The sequence below is a fragment of the Mobula birostris genome, chromosome 3, assembly GCF_030028105.1.
Source record: "Mobula birostris isolate sMobBir1 chromosome 3, sMobBir1.hap1, whole genome shotgun sequence".
NCBI lineage: Eukaryota > Metazoa > Chordata > Chondrichthyes > Myliobatiformes > Myliobatidae > Mobula > Mobula birostris.
The window spans coordinates 201013685-201032953 of NC_092372.1; the positions used below are offsets into that span (position 1 = coordinate 201013685).

Consider the following 19269-nt stretch of genomic DNA (forward strand, 5'->3'; position numbering starts at 1 on the left):
TGCTCTGGCTACTCAGATACCTATCAATCTCTGCCTTAAATACACCCAATGACTTGGCCTCCACTGCTGCCCGTGGCAACAAATTCCATAGATTCACCACTCTCTGACTAAAAAAATTTCTTCGCATTTCTGTTCTGAAAGGGCGCCCTTCAATCCTTAAGTCATGCCCTCACGTACCAGGCTCCCCCATCCTGGGAAACAACTTTGCCACATCCACTCTGTCCATGCCTTTTAACATTGGAAATGTTTCTATGAGGTCTCCCCTCATTCTTCTAAACTCCAAGGAACACAGTCCAAGAGCGGACAAACGTTCCTCATATGTTAACCCTCTCATTCCCGGAATCATTCTAGTGAATCTTCTCTGTACCCTCTCCAACGTCAGCACATCCTTTCTTAAATAAGGAGACCAAAACTGCCCACAGTACTCTAAGTGAGGTCTCACCAGTGCCTTATAGAGCCTCAACATCACATCCCTGCTCCTATACTCTATTCCTCTAGAAATGAATGCCAACATTGCATTCACCTTCTTCACTACTGACTCAACCTGGAAGTTAACTTTAAGGGAATCCTGTACGAGGACTCCCAAGTCCCGTTGCATCTCAGAACTTTGAATTCTTTCTCCATTTAAATAATAGTCTGCCCGTTTATTTTTTCTGCCAAAGTGCATAACCATACACTTTCCAACATTGTACTTCATTTGCCACTTCTCTGCCCATTCTTCCAATCTATCCAAGTCCCTCTGCAGACTCTCCGTTTCCTCAGCACTACCGGCCCCTCCACCTATCTTTGTATCATCAGTAAACTTAGCCACAAAGCCATCTATTCCATAATCTAAATCGTTGATGTACAATGTAAAAAGAAGCGGCCCCAACACTGATCCCTGCGGAACACCACTGGTAACCGGCAGCCAACCAGAATAGGATCCCTTTATTCCCACTCTCTGTTTCCTGCCAATCAGCCAACGCTCTATCCATGTATGTAACTTTCCCGTAATTCCATGGGCTCTTATCTTGTTAAGTAGCCTCATGTGTGGCACCTTGTCAAAGGCCTTCTGAAAATCCAAATATACAACATCCACTGCGTCTCCCTTGTCTAGCCTACTGGTAATTTCCTCAAAAAATTGTAATAGGTCTGTCAGGCAGGATTTTCCTTTAAGGAATCCATGCTGAGTTCTGCCTATCTTGTCATATTCCACAGATTTGCCACCCTCTGACTAAAGTAATTTCTCCACATCTCTGTTCTAAATGCACGTCCTTCAATCCTGAAGTCGTGCCCTCTTGTCCTTGGCTCCCCTACCATGGGATATAATTTTACCATATCTAATTTGTTCAGGCCTTTTAACATTTGGAATCTTTCTGAGATCCCCCCTCATTTTCCTGAACTCAGGGAATACAGCCCAAGAGCTGCCAGACATTCCTCATACGGTAACCCTTTCATTCTTGGAATCATTCTCATGAATCTTCTCTGAACTCTCTCCAATGTTAGTATATCCCTTCTAAAATAAGGAGCCCAAAACTGCACATAAAACTCCAAGGGTGGTTTCATGAATGCCTTATAGAGCCACAACATCACATCCCTTATTAATGTGGATAAATGCGAGGTTATCCACTTTGGTGGCAAGAATAGGAGAACAGATTATTATCTGAATGGTGGCCGATTAGGAAAAGAGGAGGCGCAACGAGACCTGGGTGTCATTGTACACCAGTCATTGAAAGTGGGCATGCAGGTACAGCAGGCGGTGAAAAAGGCGAATGGTATGCTGGCATTCATAGCAAGAGGATTCGAGTACAGAAGCAGGGAGGGGATCTTATTGAAACGTATAAAATTCTAAAGGGATTGGACAGGCTAGATGCAGGAAGGTTGTTCCTGATGTTGGGGAAGTCCAGAACGAGGGGTCACAGTTTAAGGATAAAGGGGAAGCCTTTTAGGACCGAGGTGAGGAAAAACTTCTTCACACAGAGAGTGGTGAATCTGTGGAATTCTCTGCCACAGGAAACAGTTGAGGCCAGTTCATTGGCTATATTTAAGAGGGAGTTAGATATGGCCCTTGTGGCTAAAGGGATCAGGGGGTATGGAGAGAAGGCAGGTACAGGGTTCTGAGTTGGATGATCAGCCATGATCATACTGAATGGCAGTGCAGGCTCGAAGGGCCGAATGGCCTACTCCTGCACCTATTTTCTATGTTTCTATGTTTCTATCCCTGCTCTTATATTCTATACCTCTAGAAATGAATTCCAACATTGCATTCACCTTCATCACCACCAACTCAACCTGGGGGTTAATTAACCTTTAGGGTATCCTGCACAAGGACTCCCAAGGCCCTTTGCATCTTGAATTCTCTCACCTAAATAGTCTGCCTGTTTATTTCTTTCAAAGTGCATGACCGTACACTTTTCAACATTGTATTTCATAATAACAAAGTCTTCTTTACCCAATGAGTGATGAGAACATGGAATTGGCTGCTATAGGGTATGGATGAGGTGAAGAGTGGAGATAAATTTCCGAGAAGATTGATTACATGCGAGGGAGAAGGGAATAGAGAGTTACAGCAATAAGGTTTAGACAACACAAGAAAAAGCTTAAGCGCAGCATAAATGCCACATGGACTCACTAGGCTAAATGGCCTACTCCAGTGCACTTTGTAATTATTTTATACTTGACAGAAATTTCAATTGGTATCATAAAAGTTCAAGAACAATTGATGTTTCTAAAGATCCCAATCATAAAAACTATCTTCAGTAAAAATGCCAGGAAGACCATTTATAGTGCATAACCTCAAAGTTCATTCTTCACATCAGTTTATTGAATAGATTTATTACAGTGACTTTGAGCCTGCATGACATTCAGTTCATGTAGTACCTCTATATTCAATAATGTACCGATAAGAACAACAGACCACAAAGAAGACTGGAAGTGAGACGTATTTGCACAGTTTTGACCTTTCCTATTATTGTGTGTGCATAGAAGTGCATATATTGCTCCTATCAACGTCTAATCAAAGTCTTGTGGAAATAAGACCACAGGAGCAGAATTAGGCACTTCAGCCCATCAAGCCTGCTCCACCGTTCCACGGCTCATTCATTTTCTCTCTCAAACCCCGTTTTCTGCCTTCTCCCCATAACCACTGATGCCCTGACTAATCAAGATCATATCGGCTTCCACTTTAAATACACTTAATGACTTGGCCTCCGCAGCCATTTATCACAAAGAATTTCACAGATTCATCCCCCTCTGCCTCAAGAAATTCCTCATCTTCATTCTAAAGGGACATCCTTGTATTCTGAGGCTGTGCCCCCACCCCCCCGGTCCTAGTCTCCCCTAATGTAGGAAACATCTTCTCCATGTCTTCGCTGTCTAGGCCTTTCAATATTCGATAAGTTTCAATGAGACTCCCTCCCCTCATTCTTGTAAACTCCAGCAAGGATAAAAGCCTGAACTTCCTAAATCATAAGACAAGTATATCATAGGTAAAATTCAAGTCCATGAAAGAGCAGCACAGGTATGAGTTTTTTCAAGGCATAGAAAACAATGATTGGGAAGCATGTTTTCAGAGCAAATGATAACCACCAAAAATCATTATGCAAGAACCTAAGAAGTGGAAGTACAAGTATTTTCTCAGATTTTGTTTTAATTCAGTGACACATTGTTGCTGTGCACCAATTCCCTATATATTTAAAAATGTATGACCTCCATAACGCTGCTCGGATGAAGAGATTTCGTCCTACTTCTGTCCCGAGTGGCTGACCATTAATTTTGAATGCATGACCTCCAGATTTTAGACATTCCAGCCTGGGAAAACATCTCTGCATTTCTCCTTTCAAGTCTCACAGGAGTTCTGACTGCTTCAATGTGACTATCTCTCATTCTTTTCAACACTATGAGTACAAGCCCAGTCTGATTAATCTCTTCAATAAAGGGAGTCACCCAATTCCCAGAATTAATCAGATCGATTTTGATGTACTTTCTTTGTCATACGTATATCCTTCCTATTCAGGGAGAGCAGACCAGATTATAATGTTGCTTTATAACAACAGAATCATTAAACATTTGTGATATAGTATTAACCAAGGAATCAGGTGGTATTATACAAGATGAGCTCAAAAAGGATGTAACCATGGTTTTGAAATAAGAACAGTAAACAACTTATCATACTCAGTGCAAACAAATTATTTCATCATTTTCCTTTAACCATGAATTAAAGTAAAAATCTAAAAAGAGTTAACAAACCTCATGAATGAGATAGACTTTAGATCCAACGTAAATTCCCATACGCACCACAGCACGGACAGCAGCATTCATACCTACGGCAAAAATAAAATCAGATATCAGCACCATTGTGGGCAATTTATATTCTAACACAAATAAAGCGCCTAATGGTTTGTTATTTTCTTGCCACAGAGGACATTCAGCCCATCAGATCTATGCTGGGTCTCGGAGTTAGCCAGTTAATCCCTTTCACCTATTTATTTCTATGATAAATATTCTCTCTCACATCATTTCATTTACATTAACCTTTGTCAAGTGTAAACAGGTATTGCAGCAGGAATCACTGCCATTGTGGAATGTTTCTTCTACTGTGCACAATTACCCGGAGCATTATGTACAGTTCTGGTCTCCTTACTTAAGAAAAGATACATTGGTTCTGAATGCAGTGTAGTGGTGGTTCCCTATGTTAACTCCAGAAATGAGTGGGTTAGCTGATGAAGAAAGATTTAGACACCTGGAATTATATTCAACAGAATTCAGAGGAATGAAGGCATCCTTATGGAAACACAAAATTATGGAAGGGAAGGATAAGATAGAGGCAGGAAAATTGCTTCCACTGGTAAGTGAGACTAGGACTAGGAGTCACTGTTAACCAAGGGTCCGTGGACCGCAGGTTGGGAATCCGTTTTAAACCATCTGTGTGAGTTACTTTGTCCTAGCAAAGGCATCTGAAAAACGTCACATGCAGATAACTTCAGCTAGTTGCAAAACAGTATAAATGTTGGAAAGCATTGGTGATCATCAGGAATGACAAGGAGAATGACAGAGAGAAAATCTTTTGTAATTCAGAAATCTTTTACAAATCAGAAGTTCTCAGAGCGCGTTAAATTTCTTAAGAGTTATGGTCTTCCTTGGGGGCCTCGCTATTGCTTGCTTGGTGGGTGGAAGGTGATGATTCTTTTTTGCTGAAGTGGGGAGGATCTATGCTTTGCTGCTGCTTGTGTGTGAGTGTGGGGGGGGGAGTAGGGGCTTTGAGGTTCTAACGTTTTTACTGTCACTCATTGGGGTACCTTCTGCTTTCGTGGTTGTCTGTGAAGAACAAGAATTTCAGGTTGTATATTGTCTACATTTTCTGTTATTAAATGGAACTACTGAACTATTGTATTTGTCTAAAATGGACATTATCATTAAAAGGAAAAAATACTCGGTTAGCTGGAAGTATCTCTTCTTTGGTAGTGTAGGGGTCCCATCACCTAAGCAGTGGGTATTGGCAACTAAACTTTGCCTCAGAGACTAGACAGGGAAGTAAACTAGTACTTGAAGAGAAGGTGGATGCAGATAACCTCCCTAGAGTGAGGATACCCATAGACTGGATAGAGCTTAACATATTCTTTTGTGTTTGGGGTAATGAACATAACATGGCATGGCTGAGTAATCCAGCCTCTATGCTGGTAAAATAAAAAAAATACTAAACAAGTTCTGCACATTACTTAGACATAAGATACTCAGAGGTATTTGTTTAGCCAATTTAATGTTCCAAGCAGGCTCACACACCTATATCATACCTAAAGTCAAACTTTAAAAGCTATGTCCAGTGAAATTAATCACAAACATGAAAATGTTAATAATTGTATCTCTTTTAATGATATAATCTGAACACATTTTAATAAAAATAATCAAATTATGTACTGATTAATGTCTTAATATGCCTGGCATGCACAGTGAATTGCCATTTATATTCAGAATTGGCTTGCTCAATAGAAAACAGAAGGTTGTGGTTGATGAATCTTACTCGGGTGGAGATTTATGACTAGTGTAGTTCCACGGAGATCTGTGCTAGGGTCTCTGCCATTAGTGGTATATGAAAAAAAGGATGAGTGGGTTAGTAAGTTTGCAGATGACATCAACACTGGTGGCATTTTGGATAGAGAAGAAGATTGCAAAGGGATATAGCAGGATGTAAGTCAGTTGCAGATTTGCGTGGAGAAATGTTGAAGGTGTTTAAATGGCAAGTGCGAGACGTTACACTCTGGAAGATCAAATCCAGTATCTGCAGTGGCTGAACATATCCTATTTACTAATTTCAAATGAACCTGGAGTAAAGAACAGTGCAACACAGGACTGGCTATTCAGACTATGATCTCTTGCCAATCTTGATGTCAAACTATACTATATATCCTCCTCCTGTGTAAAATTGAATCACAATTGAATCTTGAGACTTGAGACTATGTTCCTATCTCTAGTCACAGCAGTGGAAACAACTATTTTACCCCTATCTTATCTATCCCTTGCATAACGTTATATGCCTTACCTATACGATACCCGCTCATTCTTCTGAATTCCACTGAGTGTAGTCCCAGTGACTCAATCTCCCCTAGGCCAACCCCCTCATCTCTGGAATTAACCTGGTGAACCTCTGCTAAAGCAGTGGGGTTAACAGGGGAAATTCATGGGGGGAAATGTGATTGCTCTGTGTGCCAGTATGATCTGATGGGTCAAGTGGCCTCTTCCTTCTGTCAAAAGGAAATACGTGCACACTCTGAAATCAAATGTATCCACACATTCCAGTGAAGTCAATGCTTTACCTCTAATACTGAATTGAAAAGTGTGAAGTCATGTCCGGAACAGTAGGTTATTGGCACCGAAACAGCAATCAAGTAGTCTGTTACAATTACCTTGAATATATTTCTGGCCACCTTCCCACCACATCTAGTACTGTAGAGTGTCAAAGAATCAAACTAGAATTCTATAGAACCAGTCCCCTGAGGCGATTGCAACACTCAGCACGTCTGAATCATACACACTGCATTGAGTAACAGGCTCTTTATCAAAAAGAAAAAGTTATTTTAGCTGTTGGCATCAATGGCAAAGACCACTTATTATCGGTGGTTGCCTGGAGAAAATAATAATGGACCTTCTTAAACCATCTATGGCAGGATTTTAAACATTGGGTGGCTAGGTGACATCAGTATAAAAAAATGTTCAGGGAACTGGAATTACACGCACAGCAGACGGAGTAAAGATAACAGATTTCATCATCAAAAGGTGTAACAATAATTCATTGGTCATATTATTCAGAGTACCTTTTTATATTTAATTTTTAATAAACAAATGCAAATTCTCCAACTTTATACTCCGCATATAAGCTATCTAATATTACAACCACTAAACCATTCATACACGGCAAACACTATCCTTCCAGATCTGAGTTATTCAATGGAGACCTTGTTTGCAAACCACACTTACAAATTCATCCCTCCTCCAAGGGAAACTAGCATTATTTATATCCGGTTTGGCTGAAAGAGATCTTACTTACTAGTTTTAAACTAACCTGGAGTAAAGAACAGTACAGCTCTGGACAGGCCATGATCTTGTGCCAATCTGGATGTCAAATTATACTAAATATCCTCCTCCTGTGTATAATCCATGGCCCTCCATTCCCTCATATTGATCTGTCTATTTAAAAGCCTCTTAATTTCCACTAATCTGCCTGCTTCCACAACCATTGGGGTAACCCGTTCTAGGCACCTACCACTATGTGTAAAAAAAACTTACCCCTCATATCACTTTTTAACTTTCCCGATAACCTTATAAGCATGTCCTCTGGTGTTTGACATCCGATCACCCCTCCATCTCTGACACTCTAAAGAACAACCCAAGTTTGCCCAACCTTTCCTTATATCTAATACCCTCCGGTGAGCTTCAGCACCCGTTCCATAGTCTCCACATCCTTCCTCTCATGGGACGCCTTACAGTTATAAAACTAATGCAGTCCAGAGACAGACCTGTCACCCAAGTAACACTAATCCTATACTAAACCAATTTTATTCACCCCATATTCCTTTCAGATTCCAACAATTACCTATATATTAGGGGCCATTTACCTTGTCCAATTAACTTACCAACCTGTTAAATATTTATAAATAGGAGGAAAACATTGTTTCCAACAGAAACTCGTGCAATCCCAAGTAAGTGAAACTCCACAAAGGTGGCACAGGAGGTCAGGACTGAAACTAATCACTGCCCCAAATGTGCCAGAACATATGACTACTGAAGTAGAAAAACAATCCACTAAATTACCGACATTTCAAAACAGATAACCAGTTTGAAGGGAAAGGTCTCCGCTTCGACAGGTCATTCTGCCAATTATGTGCTCAAAATTAAGTATGAGATTATGGAATTCCACATTCCCAAGGCAACTGAAAAGAGTGTGTTGGAATTTCTCTTAAAGTCCATCTCATCTTTCAACTTTTCTCCTTTGATCTTTAACTTAAGCATCTTTCCTTTATTTCAGGATTGCAGAGAGGACTACATAATCCTTTTCAGTGAAGGCACCACGTAAGATCGGCCTAGAAAAATTCTACAGTCTCTCTGTGAAAGCATAAAGTCAACAGTGCATTCCATCTAAAACAAACCATGCAGGGTTGTAACTTGATTCAGCCTTTGGCAAGACAAAATCCAAGAGATGAATAGTGATTGCAGTAATTTCTAATTGGATCACCTCATATTTCATTGACACAGAACAAACAAGGGTGCACCCTGCACATCAGAACCTAAATATTTTATTTAACCCTTTATTCCAACTGGGGGAATCAAAATAATAGGACTATTTATTTTTCATTTGGCTTAAATAGAAGCAAACCAAATCAGAATCAGGTTTAATATCACCAGCATACTGTATGTCATGAAATTTGTTATTTTTGTGGCAGTAGTACAATGCAATACATAATAATAGAGAAAAAATACTATGAATCACAGTGAATATATTTATTTATTTGTGCAAAAATGTGAGAGCCTTCAGGCTTCTGTACCTCTTTCCTGATGATAACAATGAGAAGAGGACATGTCCTGGATTGGGTTGGAGGGGGGGGGGATCCTTAATGATGGACGCCGACTTTTTGGGGCACCACTCCTTAAAGATGTCCTGGATACTATAGAGGCTAGTGTCCATGATGTACCAGAATAATTTGACAACTCTCTGCAGCTTACCTCAATCCTGTGCAGTAGCACCCCCCCCCGCCACCAAACCAGATGTTTATGCAGCCAGAGTGCTCTCCACAGTACATGTGTAGAAATTTGCAAGTATTTTAGGTGACATACCAAATCCCCTCAAACTCTGAATGAAAGATGGCCACTGCATTGCCTTCTTGATAGCTGCACAGATATGTCAAGTCCAGTTTAGGTACTCAGAGATATTGACATCCAGGAACTTAAAATTGCTCAGTCTCCACTTCTGATCAAGGACTGGCCTGTGTTCTCTCATCTTACCCCTTCAGAAGTCCTCAATTCATGACTCTTATCACAATGAATCAGGAGAGCTGCAACATTCATTTGATGGCTGTATTCTCTGATCACTCCCTCTCACCTTCCCCTCTCTGAGGCAGAACACTCTCTATCAGTAAGGGGCTCACCTTTGACCCCAGTGGCGGCGCCAGAGGTTTATTCTTGCCAGTGCTACGAAGGGGCAAAATGATTCAGTGATGGTGCTGAGGGATGCACTGTATGGTAAAATGTATTCGCAAGGCCAGACGCATGGCGTTAAAAAGTCAGTTTCAAGCATTATGTGCCTACTATAAATGCCTCTGTTGATTCACAAGCAACAGCAATTGATAGATCTAATATGGAAGTGAACTGTTACAGTGTCAACGGCATCGGAGACAACCTGGGCTACACGGAGCATAAACAAAAAAAAACAAACAGAGCATCCGAGCAACAGCGGACGACGTGAATCACGCACCAATCCCGCAATCAGTGTCAAATGCGTGCTTTTCAACTGAAAAACACGACACGAACCCACTGCTATTCTCACTACATAGACAGCAATGCCGAAAGATACACCGTTATTAAAGTCAAATAAAGCAAACAACAGATGCAAGGCTTTACCAGGAGTTGGACAAATCGTACTCTGACCATGCAATACCTCAATTAATTGAATTTAAAACAAAAATCAACAGAATCACCGCTTGGAAGTCTAAGCAAAACCAGTAGGCTTAATAGCAGTAAACGTAATATTTTAGGATTTGCAGGAAACATAAGGACTATGGGGTATCCACCACAAAATAATAACAACAATAATCAGCATTAGTCTTGGCCCAAATTTTTAAAAAATCAACTGCACTCACCATTAATGTTTTCAGAGAAGCACAACCCGTCTGTTGTTGTGATTGGTGGCGAAAGAATCAGTGATTTTCTGGATGTCAAGTGCCTTGGTCCTCCGGCTGTTTATGGCCAACAGAGCCAAGTTGCTGTTCCGAGCATCGCTGCTGCTATTCCTTAAGTAGTTTTTGACGCGTCTGAGGCAAGAGAAACTCCGTTCGCATGAGGACCTATAGTGTCCTATACATGCGTTCTTATCAATAACACATCGGGCGAGTGGCTATTCAATGCTTTTAAGAAGCGACTCTGCGCCCAACCCTTCTGCTGGAGTGAAGTGCAAGAATTCTTCAAGCACTGTTTCGTTATTCAAATACCGCACCACCACTGATATTTGCTCCTTTTTACTCAAGTCTTTACTTTCATCCACTAGGATGGCAAAATATCCAGCCTCCTTGATTTCTGCACTTATTTGACGTCTGACCATATCTGCCATAATACCCATAATTTCATTTTGGATATCGTGATGGGTGTTTTTTGCATTTCCAGGATTGTCCTCTAATTTTTTTAGCTACAGTCTTATCAGACTTCTCAATTACACTGAGCAACTCAACAAAGTTTCCCCTATCGCCAGATCCGTCATTCTCCCGGTGTCCTCGCTGGACAATGCCTTGGCGCGCAGTATAGCTTAGAGACTCAACCACTGCTCTCATATACTCACGATTTTCTTGGACAATCTTTGTATGTCCTTTATCAAGCATATTTCCCAATCTTGAACTGTCTTGTTTTCTCAATCTGAATTCGGCCCATGCCTCCATCGCAAACTTATGAGTTGCACTTACACAGTGGGTTTTGAAAGCTATTGTAGCTTTCTGCCAGTTGCGGTAACCGGTGACAGTGAAGGTAGACTCAGAATGGAACCCATGTCCTCCACACAGGAAATGCCTGCATGCGAAGCAGAATGTAGCATCCTTTGTGATTGAATATTCCAGCCAGGAGTACAGGTCAAACCAGCCACTAATAAAACTCCTGGGAGCAGCGAAGGGTACTTTTTCAATGCTGGCCGACGGGGTCCTTCCTCAGGCTGCTGGCTGACATTGCTAACATTATTCCCACTAACACTAAGAGCAGCTTCATCCATGTTCTCTTCCGAATCCCGCTCCATTTCTTGTACTTCTACTTCGCCCTCACACTCCTTTGATGAACTGATGTCGTCCTCATCCCCACTTACTTCTTTCTGCATGTCACTTTCAATTAAGACATGCTCAGGCTGAGACACCACTGATTCCTCTGGATGAGGTCGTTTTCTGACTAAAAATTGATCCATTTTTCACGCCAGCCAAAATAATGCACGTGCGAGGTCGACGCTCGCTTGTAAAAGCAGAATTTGTGCGTGTGGCATCCATTAGTCTCGCGAGACCACGGATCTGCTCCTGGATGTATACTATCAATCTCTCACGTGAGTGAGAGTGAGTGACATCACCACCTTAGGTGATCTTAGATCAGCTTAACTGATCTGAGGACAGCAACGGCAAGACATTGACAACGAACAAATAAGCAGAAGTGCAGAGTGGATTTGACAGAGTTTATAACTTTATTGCTGCGTGGGTGCTGTGGTAATTGGGGGCGCTGTTTCACTAGATCAGCTGGAGAAACAAACTGTATTCAAAACTATCAGAGAAAGCAAAGCAACTGCAGTTAATTTCTTGGTGGTGCTATGGTGGGGCTATTGCGATTTCTGCTGGGGCAAAAGCCCCAGCTAGCACCTTAGCGCCGCCCCTGTTTGTCCCCTTGTGCTACACTTCAGCAGGTTCCATGCTCATCTCCATGCCTACTTCTTTGACAAGGACTATTGAGCCCACATTGATAATCCCTTCTCCCATCATCAACTTTCCTCATCCAGAGACAGCCCACTCTGGTCTTCTGCCTGCTCTGGATCTTTGCATTGCTAACTGTCAACGAGACATTAACCGTCTCAACTTCACCACTCCTCTCTCCAATTCCAATCTCACTCCTTCCGAATGTTCTGCTCTCCATTCTCTCTGCACTAATCCTAACAGCACCATCAAACCTGCAGATAATAGTCTGGCGGACTGACCTGTACCTTGCTGAGGTCAGACAGCAACTCTCAGACATCTACTCTTAATTACCCCTTGAACAGGACCCCACTAAGGAGCATCAGGCCATTGTCTCCCACACCATCACTAACCTTATTAACTCTGGGGACCTCCCATCCACTACCACCAACCTCATAGTTCCCTTACCTCGCACCTCCCGTTTTTACCTCCTACCTACCCAAGATCCATAAACCTACTTGTCCAAGTAGACCCATTGTTTCTGCTTGTTCCTGCCCCACCAAACTTATATCTACATACCTTGACTGCCTTACCCTTCCCTAGTCTTCCTACCTACATATGTGCCACTTCACACACTCTTGATCTTTTCAATGACTTCCAATTGTCTACAGATGGCCAATCCCTATACACCTCCAACTGCCATCAGGAAGGTCTCAAAGCTCTCCACTTCTTTCTGGACACCAGACCCAAACAGTACCCCTCCAGCACCACTCTCTGACATCTGGCAGAACTGGTCCTCAGGCTCAATAATTTCTCTTTTGGCTCTTCCCACTTTTCAAAAGAAAGGTATAGCTATGTGCACACTGCGTGGGTCCCAGCTATGCCTGCCTTTTTGTCAGCTACGTGGAACAGTCTATGTTCCAAGCCTACACGGGTATCTTTCCCCAACTTTTCCTATGCTACATCCACGACTGCATTGGTGCTGCTTCCTACATCCTTGCCGAGCTCGTCCACTTCATCAACTTTACCTCGAACTTCCACCCTACCCTCAAATTTACATCTCCATTTCTGACACCTCCCTCCCCTTCTTCGATCTCTCTGCCAATCGACTTCCCAGCTCTTTACTTCACCCCTCTCGTTCCCTGGTTTCACCTATCACACACTACATTCCTCCCCTCACCCCCACCATCTTCATACTCTGACTTCTCATCTGTTTCTCCCAGTCCTGATGAAGGGTCTTAGACCTTAAGACATAGGAGCAGAATTAAGCCATTTGGCCCATAGAGTCTGCTCCACATTTCAATCATGATTGATCCTTTATCCCCCCCTCCTCAGCCCTAATCTCTGGCCTTCTTCCCATAACCTTTGGTGCTGTGTCCAATCAAGAACCTATCAAGCTCTGCCTTAAATGCACCCAATAACTTGGTCTCCACAGGTGCCTTTGGTAATAAATTCCACAATTCACCTCCCTTGGGCTAAAGTAATTTCTCCGCATCATTTGCACATCTACCATGTCTCGGCCTTTCAACATTCAGAAGGTTCAATTCGATCCCCTTCATCCTTCTAAATTTCAGTGAAAACAGACCCAGAGCTATCAAATGTTCCTCGTACAATAACTCTCTCATTCCCAGAATCATCCTTGTAAACCTCCTCTGGACCCTCTCCAATTCCAGCACATCTTTTCTTAGAGGAACAACCCAAAACTTCACAGTACTTAAGGTGAGGCCTCACCACTGCATTATAAAGTATCAGCATCACAACCGTACTCTTGTATTCTCGACCTCTTGAAATGAATGCTAACATTGCACTTGCCTTCCTCACCACTAACTTAACCTACAAGTTAACTATTACGGTGTTCTGCACAAGGACTTCCAAGTCCCCTTGCATCTTAGATTTTTGGATTTTCTCCCCTCTTAGAAAACAGTCTTCACATTTATTTCTACTACCAAAGTGCATGAACATGCATTTTCCAATATTGTATTTCATTTGCCACATTCTTGTCTATTCTCCTAATCTAAGCCCTTCTGCAGCCTACCTGTTTCCTCAACACTACCTGCCCCTCCACCAATCTTCATATTATCTGCAGACTTGGCAACACAGCCACCTATTCCATTACCTAAATCATTTATATACAGCATAAAAAGAAGTGGTCCCAACACTGACCCCTGATGAACACCACTAGTCAATGGCAGCCAACCAAAAAAAGTTCCTTTTATTCAAACTCACTGCCTCCTCCCAATCAGCCAATGCCTTAACCATGCCAGTACCTTTCCTGTAATACCATGGGCTCGTAACTTGGTAAGTGGCCTCAGGAGTGGCACCTTGTCAAAGGCCTTCTGAAAGTCCAAATATACAACATCCACTGCATCCCCTTTATCTATCCTACTTAAAAATCTCCTCAAAGGATTCCAACAGAGTCATCAGGCAAGACCTTCCCTAAAGAAACCATACTGACTTTGTCCCATCTTTTGTCCTGTGTCACCAGGAACTCCATAATCTCATCCTTAACAATTGACTCCAACATCTTTCCGACCACTGGGGTCAGGCTAACTGGTGTAAATTTCCTTTCTACTGCTCCTCCCTTTCTTAAAGAGTGGAGTGACATCTGCAATGTTCAAGTTCTCTGGCACCACGCCAGAGTCCAATAATTTTTGAAAGATCATTACTAATGCATCCACAATCTCCAGCACTACCTCTTTCAGAACCCAGGTTGTAGTTCATCAGCCCAAGTGACTTATTCATCCTCATGTCTTTCAGCTTTTTGAGCACCATCCCCCTTGTAATAGTAACTGCACTCACACCCTTCAACATCTGGCACACCATTAATGTCTTCCAAAGTGAAGGCTGATGCAAAATACTCATTTAGTTCATCTGCCATCTGCTTGTCCCCCATTGTTATTTCTCCGGTCTCCTTTTTTTCTGGTCGTATATCCAATCTCATCTCTTTTTTTTTTTAAAACATACTTGAAAAAGCTTTTACTATCCACTTTGATATCAGTTGTTAGATTGCTTTAATATTTCATCTTTTCCTTCCTAATGATTTTTTTTACGGGTTCTCTGTAGGTTTTCAAAAGCTTCCCAACCACATCTTCCCACTAATTTTTGCTTTGTTGTATGCCCTCTTTTTTCGCATTAGCTTTTGATTTCCCTTGTCATTTGTTATGCTGAGGATGTAATTAGGGATTTTCATTCTGCTCGTGACTCTATTTAACTTCGATGAGTGCTGGAAGATGAGAACCCATTACAGGACCGTGTCCAAAGGACAGCCTGTGCCCAAATAGTCATTCATCAAACAGACAGTAAATATTCATGCACAACATAAACAAAATGCAGTCAAATGTCTCGAAAGTAAGGGTCATCAAATCCAATTGTAGAGTTGTTTCACAGGTCAGTTTAAGGCATGATAGACATTATAATACAGAGAAGAGCTTCTGTGTTGTGAATATATATGATGCATTTGATGACCTCTGTACAACGCAGTGCCTTTTACACTAAGTTCAGTCATTTTGCAAGATAGACACGGGGAGTAAAAAACCCATCTGCTTGGAGCAAGGTCAGTGAACAATAATGAGATTACAACCAGGCCTCGAAGTTCTTCAGCAACACACTAAAAGCTAGGGGAACTTAGCAGGTCACGCAGCATCTATGGAGAGAAGTAGAGAGTTGACGTTTCAAGTTGAGACCATCATCTGGTCTATAAATCATTTGTTGCACTGGATTTCAACTCCTGTAGTCTCTTCTGCCACTGGAAATTCTACAGCTCTTAAAAGTTTGATAGAGCAAAGGCGCAGATAAGCGTTGTCCTATATCCCCCCAACCCATCAACATTATTCGTACAAAAATGAGACCAAGGCAAAAAAAAGGAAAAAACATTGAGCTTGCAAGTGAAGTCATGCACAAGTGCTGGGGGCAGGATGAGGAATTGTGGTGACCAAGTGGCACAGCTAGTAGAGCCACTCCCTTGCAGTACCAAAGGACCAGGTTTAATCCTGAACTCCGATGCTAAGCGTGTTGTGTTCTGTATCTTCAAAACATTCAACTAATTCAAAAGCGATACACAGGAGTCCAAAATGAGGGTCTAACTTCAGGTTTACTTTAAGCAAGCATGCATGTGATCACGCACATGATCACACATGCATATGATCACGTATTTATACATACAACCTGTAATGAATTATTTAAATGAAGAATGCTTAATCAAAAATAGATACATATCCACAAGATTACACAAATATTAAATACACAACACTCCTCACTGCTTAGCAATAAACTCTCACTCAACACAGAATGCATTGTACTATATACACAGTACACTATATAATACAACTACAATATACAGACATACACAGCATAGTCAATTTTAAATTGTCCCATTCAGGCCTAAAGATTTAATGGCTGTGGAGGATTTCTCTCTCTTGTGGGATAACGTCTTTCCTGACAAGGAAGGGTGGGGTGGGGTGGGGCAGGTAAGACTTGTGGCTATGAAAACAATCTCAGGTTCTAGGCCCCCCTCTGTGGTGGTTGTAGGAGTTAATGCTGAGACTGTAGATTGTGGTATTGACAGCTCTGGACACCTTTCCTCTCTTTCTCTCTCTCTGGATCTACTTTGATCCCCTTTCTTTTTCATTCTCATGTTCATAGAAACATCGATAAACTATGGCCCACAATGCTGTACCGAACATGTACTTACTTAGAAATTACCCATTGCCCTCTATTTTTCTAAGCTCCATGTACCTATCCAGGAGTCTCTTAAAAGACCCTTTCATATCCGCTTCCACCACCGTCGCCGGCAGCCCATTCCATGCACTCACTACTCTCCGCGTAAAAAACTTACCCCTGACATCTCCTTTGTACTTACTTCCAAACACCTTAAAAATATGCCCTAGCCGTTTCAGCCCTGGGAAAAAGCCTCTGACTATCCACACGATCAATGCGTCTCATCATCCAGTACACCTCTATCAGTTCACCTCTCATCCTCCACCACTCCAAAGAGAAAAGGCTGAGTTTACTCAACCTATTCTCATAAAGCATGCTGCCCAATCCAGGCAACATCCTTGTAAATCTCCTCGGCACCCTTTCTATAGTTTCCACATCCTTCCTGTATTGAGGTTATGAGAACTGAGCACAGTACTCCAAGCGGGGTCTGACCAGGGTCCTATAAAGCAGGGGTCCTCAACCTTTTTTGCACTGCGGACCGGTTTAATATTGTCAATATTCTTGCGGACAGGCCCTCCAATCCCCCGGACCCTCTCCCGTCCCCACTGATGATGCAAAGATCATTGCCAGATGCTCAGCAATCTCCTACCTCGCCTCCCACAGTAGCCTGGGGAACATCTCATCTGGTCCCGGAGACTTACCCAACTTAATACTTTCCAGAAGCTCCTGTCCATCCCCTTTCTTGATGTCTATATGCTCAAGCTTTTCAATCTGCTGCAAGTCATCCCAACAATTGCCAAGATCCTTTTCCGTGGTGAATACTGAAGCAAAGTATTCATTAAGTATCTCTGCTATCACTTCCAGTTCCATACACACTTTTCCACTGTCACACTTGATTTGTCCTATTCTATTTTATATGTCCTATATTATATGTCCTATGTTATAATTACGTGGTTTTGTCAGTTTTAGTCTTGGTTTGTCCTGTGTTTCTGTGATATCATTCTGGAGGAACATTGTATCATGTTTTAATGCATGCATTTCTAAATGACAATAAACGAGAACTGAGTGTCCTCATAATCTAATCTAATCTCTCACGTCTTATCTTCTTACTCTTCACATACTTGGAGAATGCCTTGGGATTTTCCTTAATCATGATCACCAAGCTCTTCTTATGGCCCCTTCTGGATCTCCTAATTTCATTCTTAAACTCCTTCCTGCTAGCCTTATAATCTTCTAGATCTCTATTACCTAGTTTTTTTGAACCTTTCGTAAACTTCTGTTTTTTTCTTGATTAGATTTTCAACAGCCTTTGTACACCATGGTTCCTGTACTCTACCATCCTTTCCGTCTCATTGGAACGTACCTATGCAGAACGCCACACAAATATCCCCTGAACATTTGCCACATTTCTGTCGTACATTTCCCAAGAACATCTGTTCTCAATTTATGCTTCCAAGTTCCTGCCTGATAGCTTCATATTTCCCCTTACTCCAATTAAACGCTTTCCTAACTTATCTGTTCCTATCCCCTCCAATGCTATAGTAAAGGAGATAGAATTATGATCACTATCTCCAAAATGCTCTCCCACTGAGAGACCTGACACCTGACCAGGTTCACTTCCCAATACCAGATCAAGTATAGCCTCTCCTCTTGTAGGTTTATCTAAATATTGTGTCAGGAAACCTTCCTAAACACACCTAACAAACTCCATCCCATCTAAACCCCTTGCTCTAGGGAGATGCCAATTAATATTTGGGAAATTAAAATCTCCCACCACGACAACCCTGTTACTGTTACACCTTTCCAGAATCTGTCTCCCTATCTGCTCTTCGATGTCCCTGTTACTATTGTGTGGTCTATAAAAAAAGATCCAGTAGAGTCATTGACCCCTTCCTGTTCCTAACTTCCACCCACAGAGACTTAGTAGACAATCTCTCCATGACCTACTCCTTTTCTGCAGCCATGACACTATCGTAGACCAGCAGTGCCACGCCCCCACCTCTTTTGCCTCCCTCCATGTCCTTTCTGAAACATCTATAGCCTGGCACTTGAAGTAACCACTCCTGCCCCAAACCATCTGTAATGGCCACAACATCATAGCTCCCAGTACTGATCCACGTTCTAAGCTCATCCGCTTTGTTCATGACGTTTCTTGCATTAAAATAGACATATCTCAAACCATCGGTCTGAACGCATTCCTTCTCTATCACCTGCTTATCCTCCCTCTCGCACTGTCTCCAAGCTTTCTCCATTCGTGAGCCAACAGCCCCTTCCTCCTTCTCTTCAATTCGATTCCCACCCCCAAGCAATTCTAGTTCCTTCTCTCTTTCACACCTTTCCCTTTCTCATTCTTTCTCTCCATCTCTTTCCTCATTTTCTTCTAGTTCGTGCATCTTGATATCTGGAAGGTTCTCTGAGTAATCCTTCTGTTGCTCACTTTACTATCTGATCTCTCCTCTTGGTTTCTTTATCCACAATATCAACTGACAAATCCTCTGTTTTCATATCTCTTTCGACT

General features: G+C 42.0%; 1 protein-coding gene across 3 annotated transcripts in view; it reads right to left on the reverse strand.

Annotated features, from left to right (window-relative positions):
* Positions 1-19269, reverse strand: part of LOC140195531 (ATP-dependent 6-phosphofructokinase, platelet type-like) — a 128387-nt gene that overhangs the window by 93609 nt on the left and 15509 nt on the right. For all 3 annotated transcript variants that reach the window (XM_072254001.1, XM_072254000.1, XM_072253999.1), the window contains exon 2: positions 4228-4301. In XM_072254001.1, the coding sequence (XP_072110102.1) occupies positions 4228-4301 (74 nt within the window). The remainder of the gene's footprint in view (positions 1-4227; positions 4302-19269) is intronic.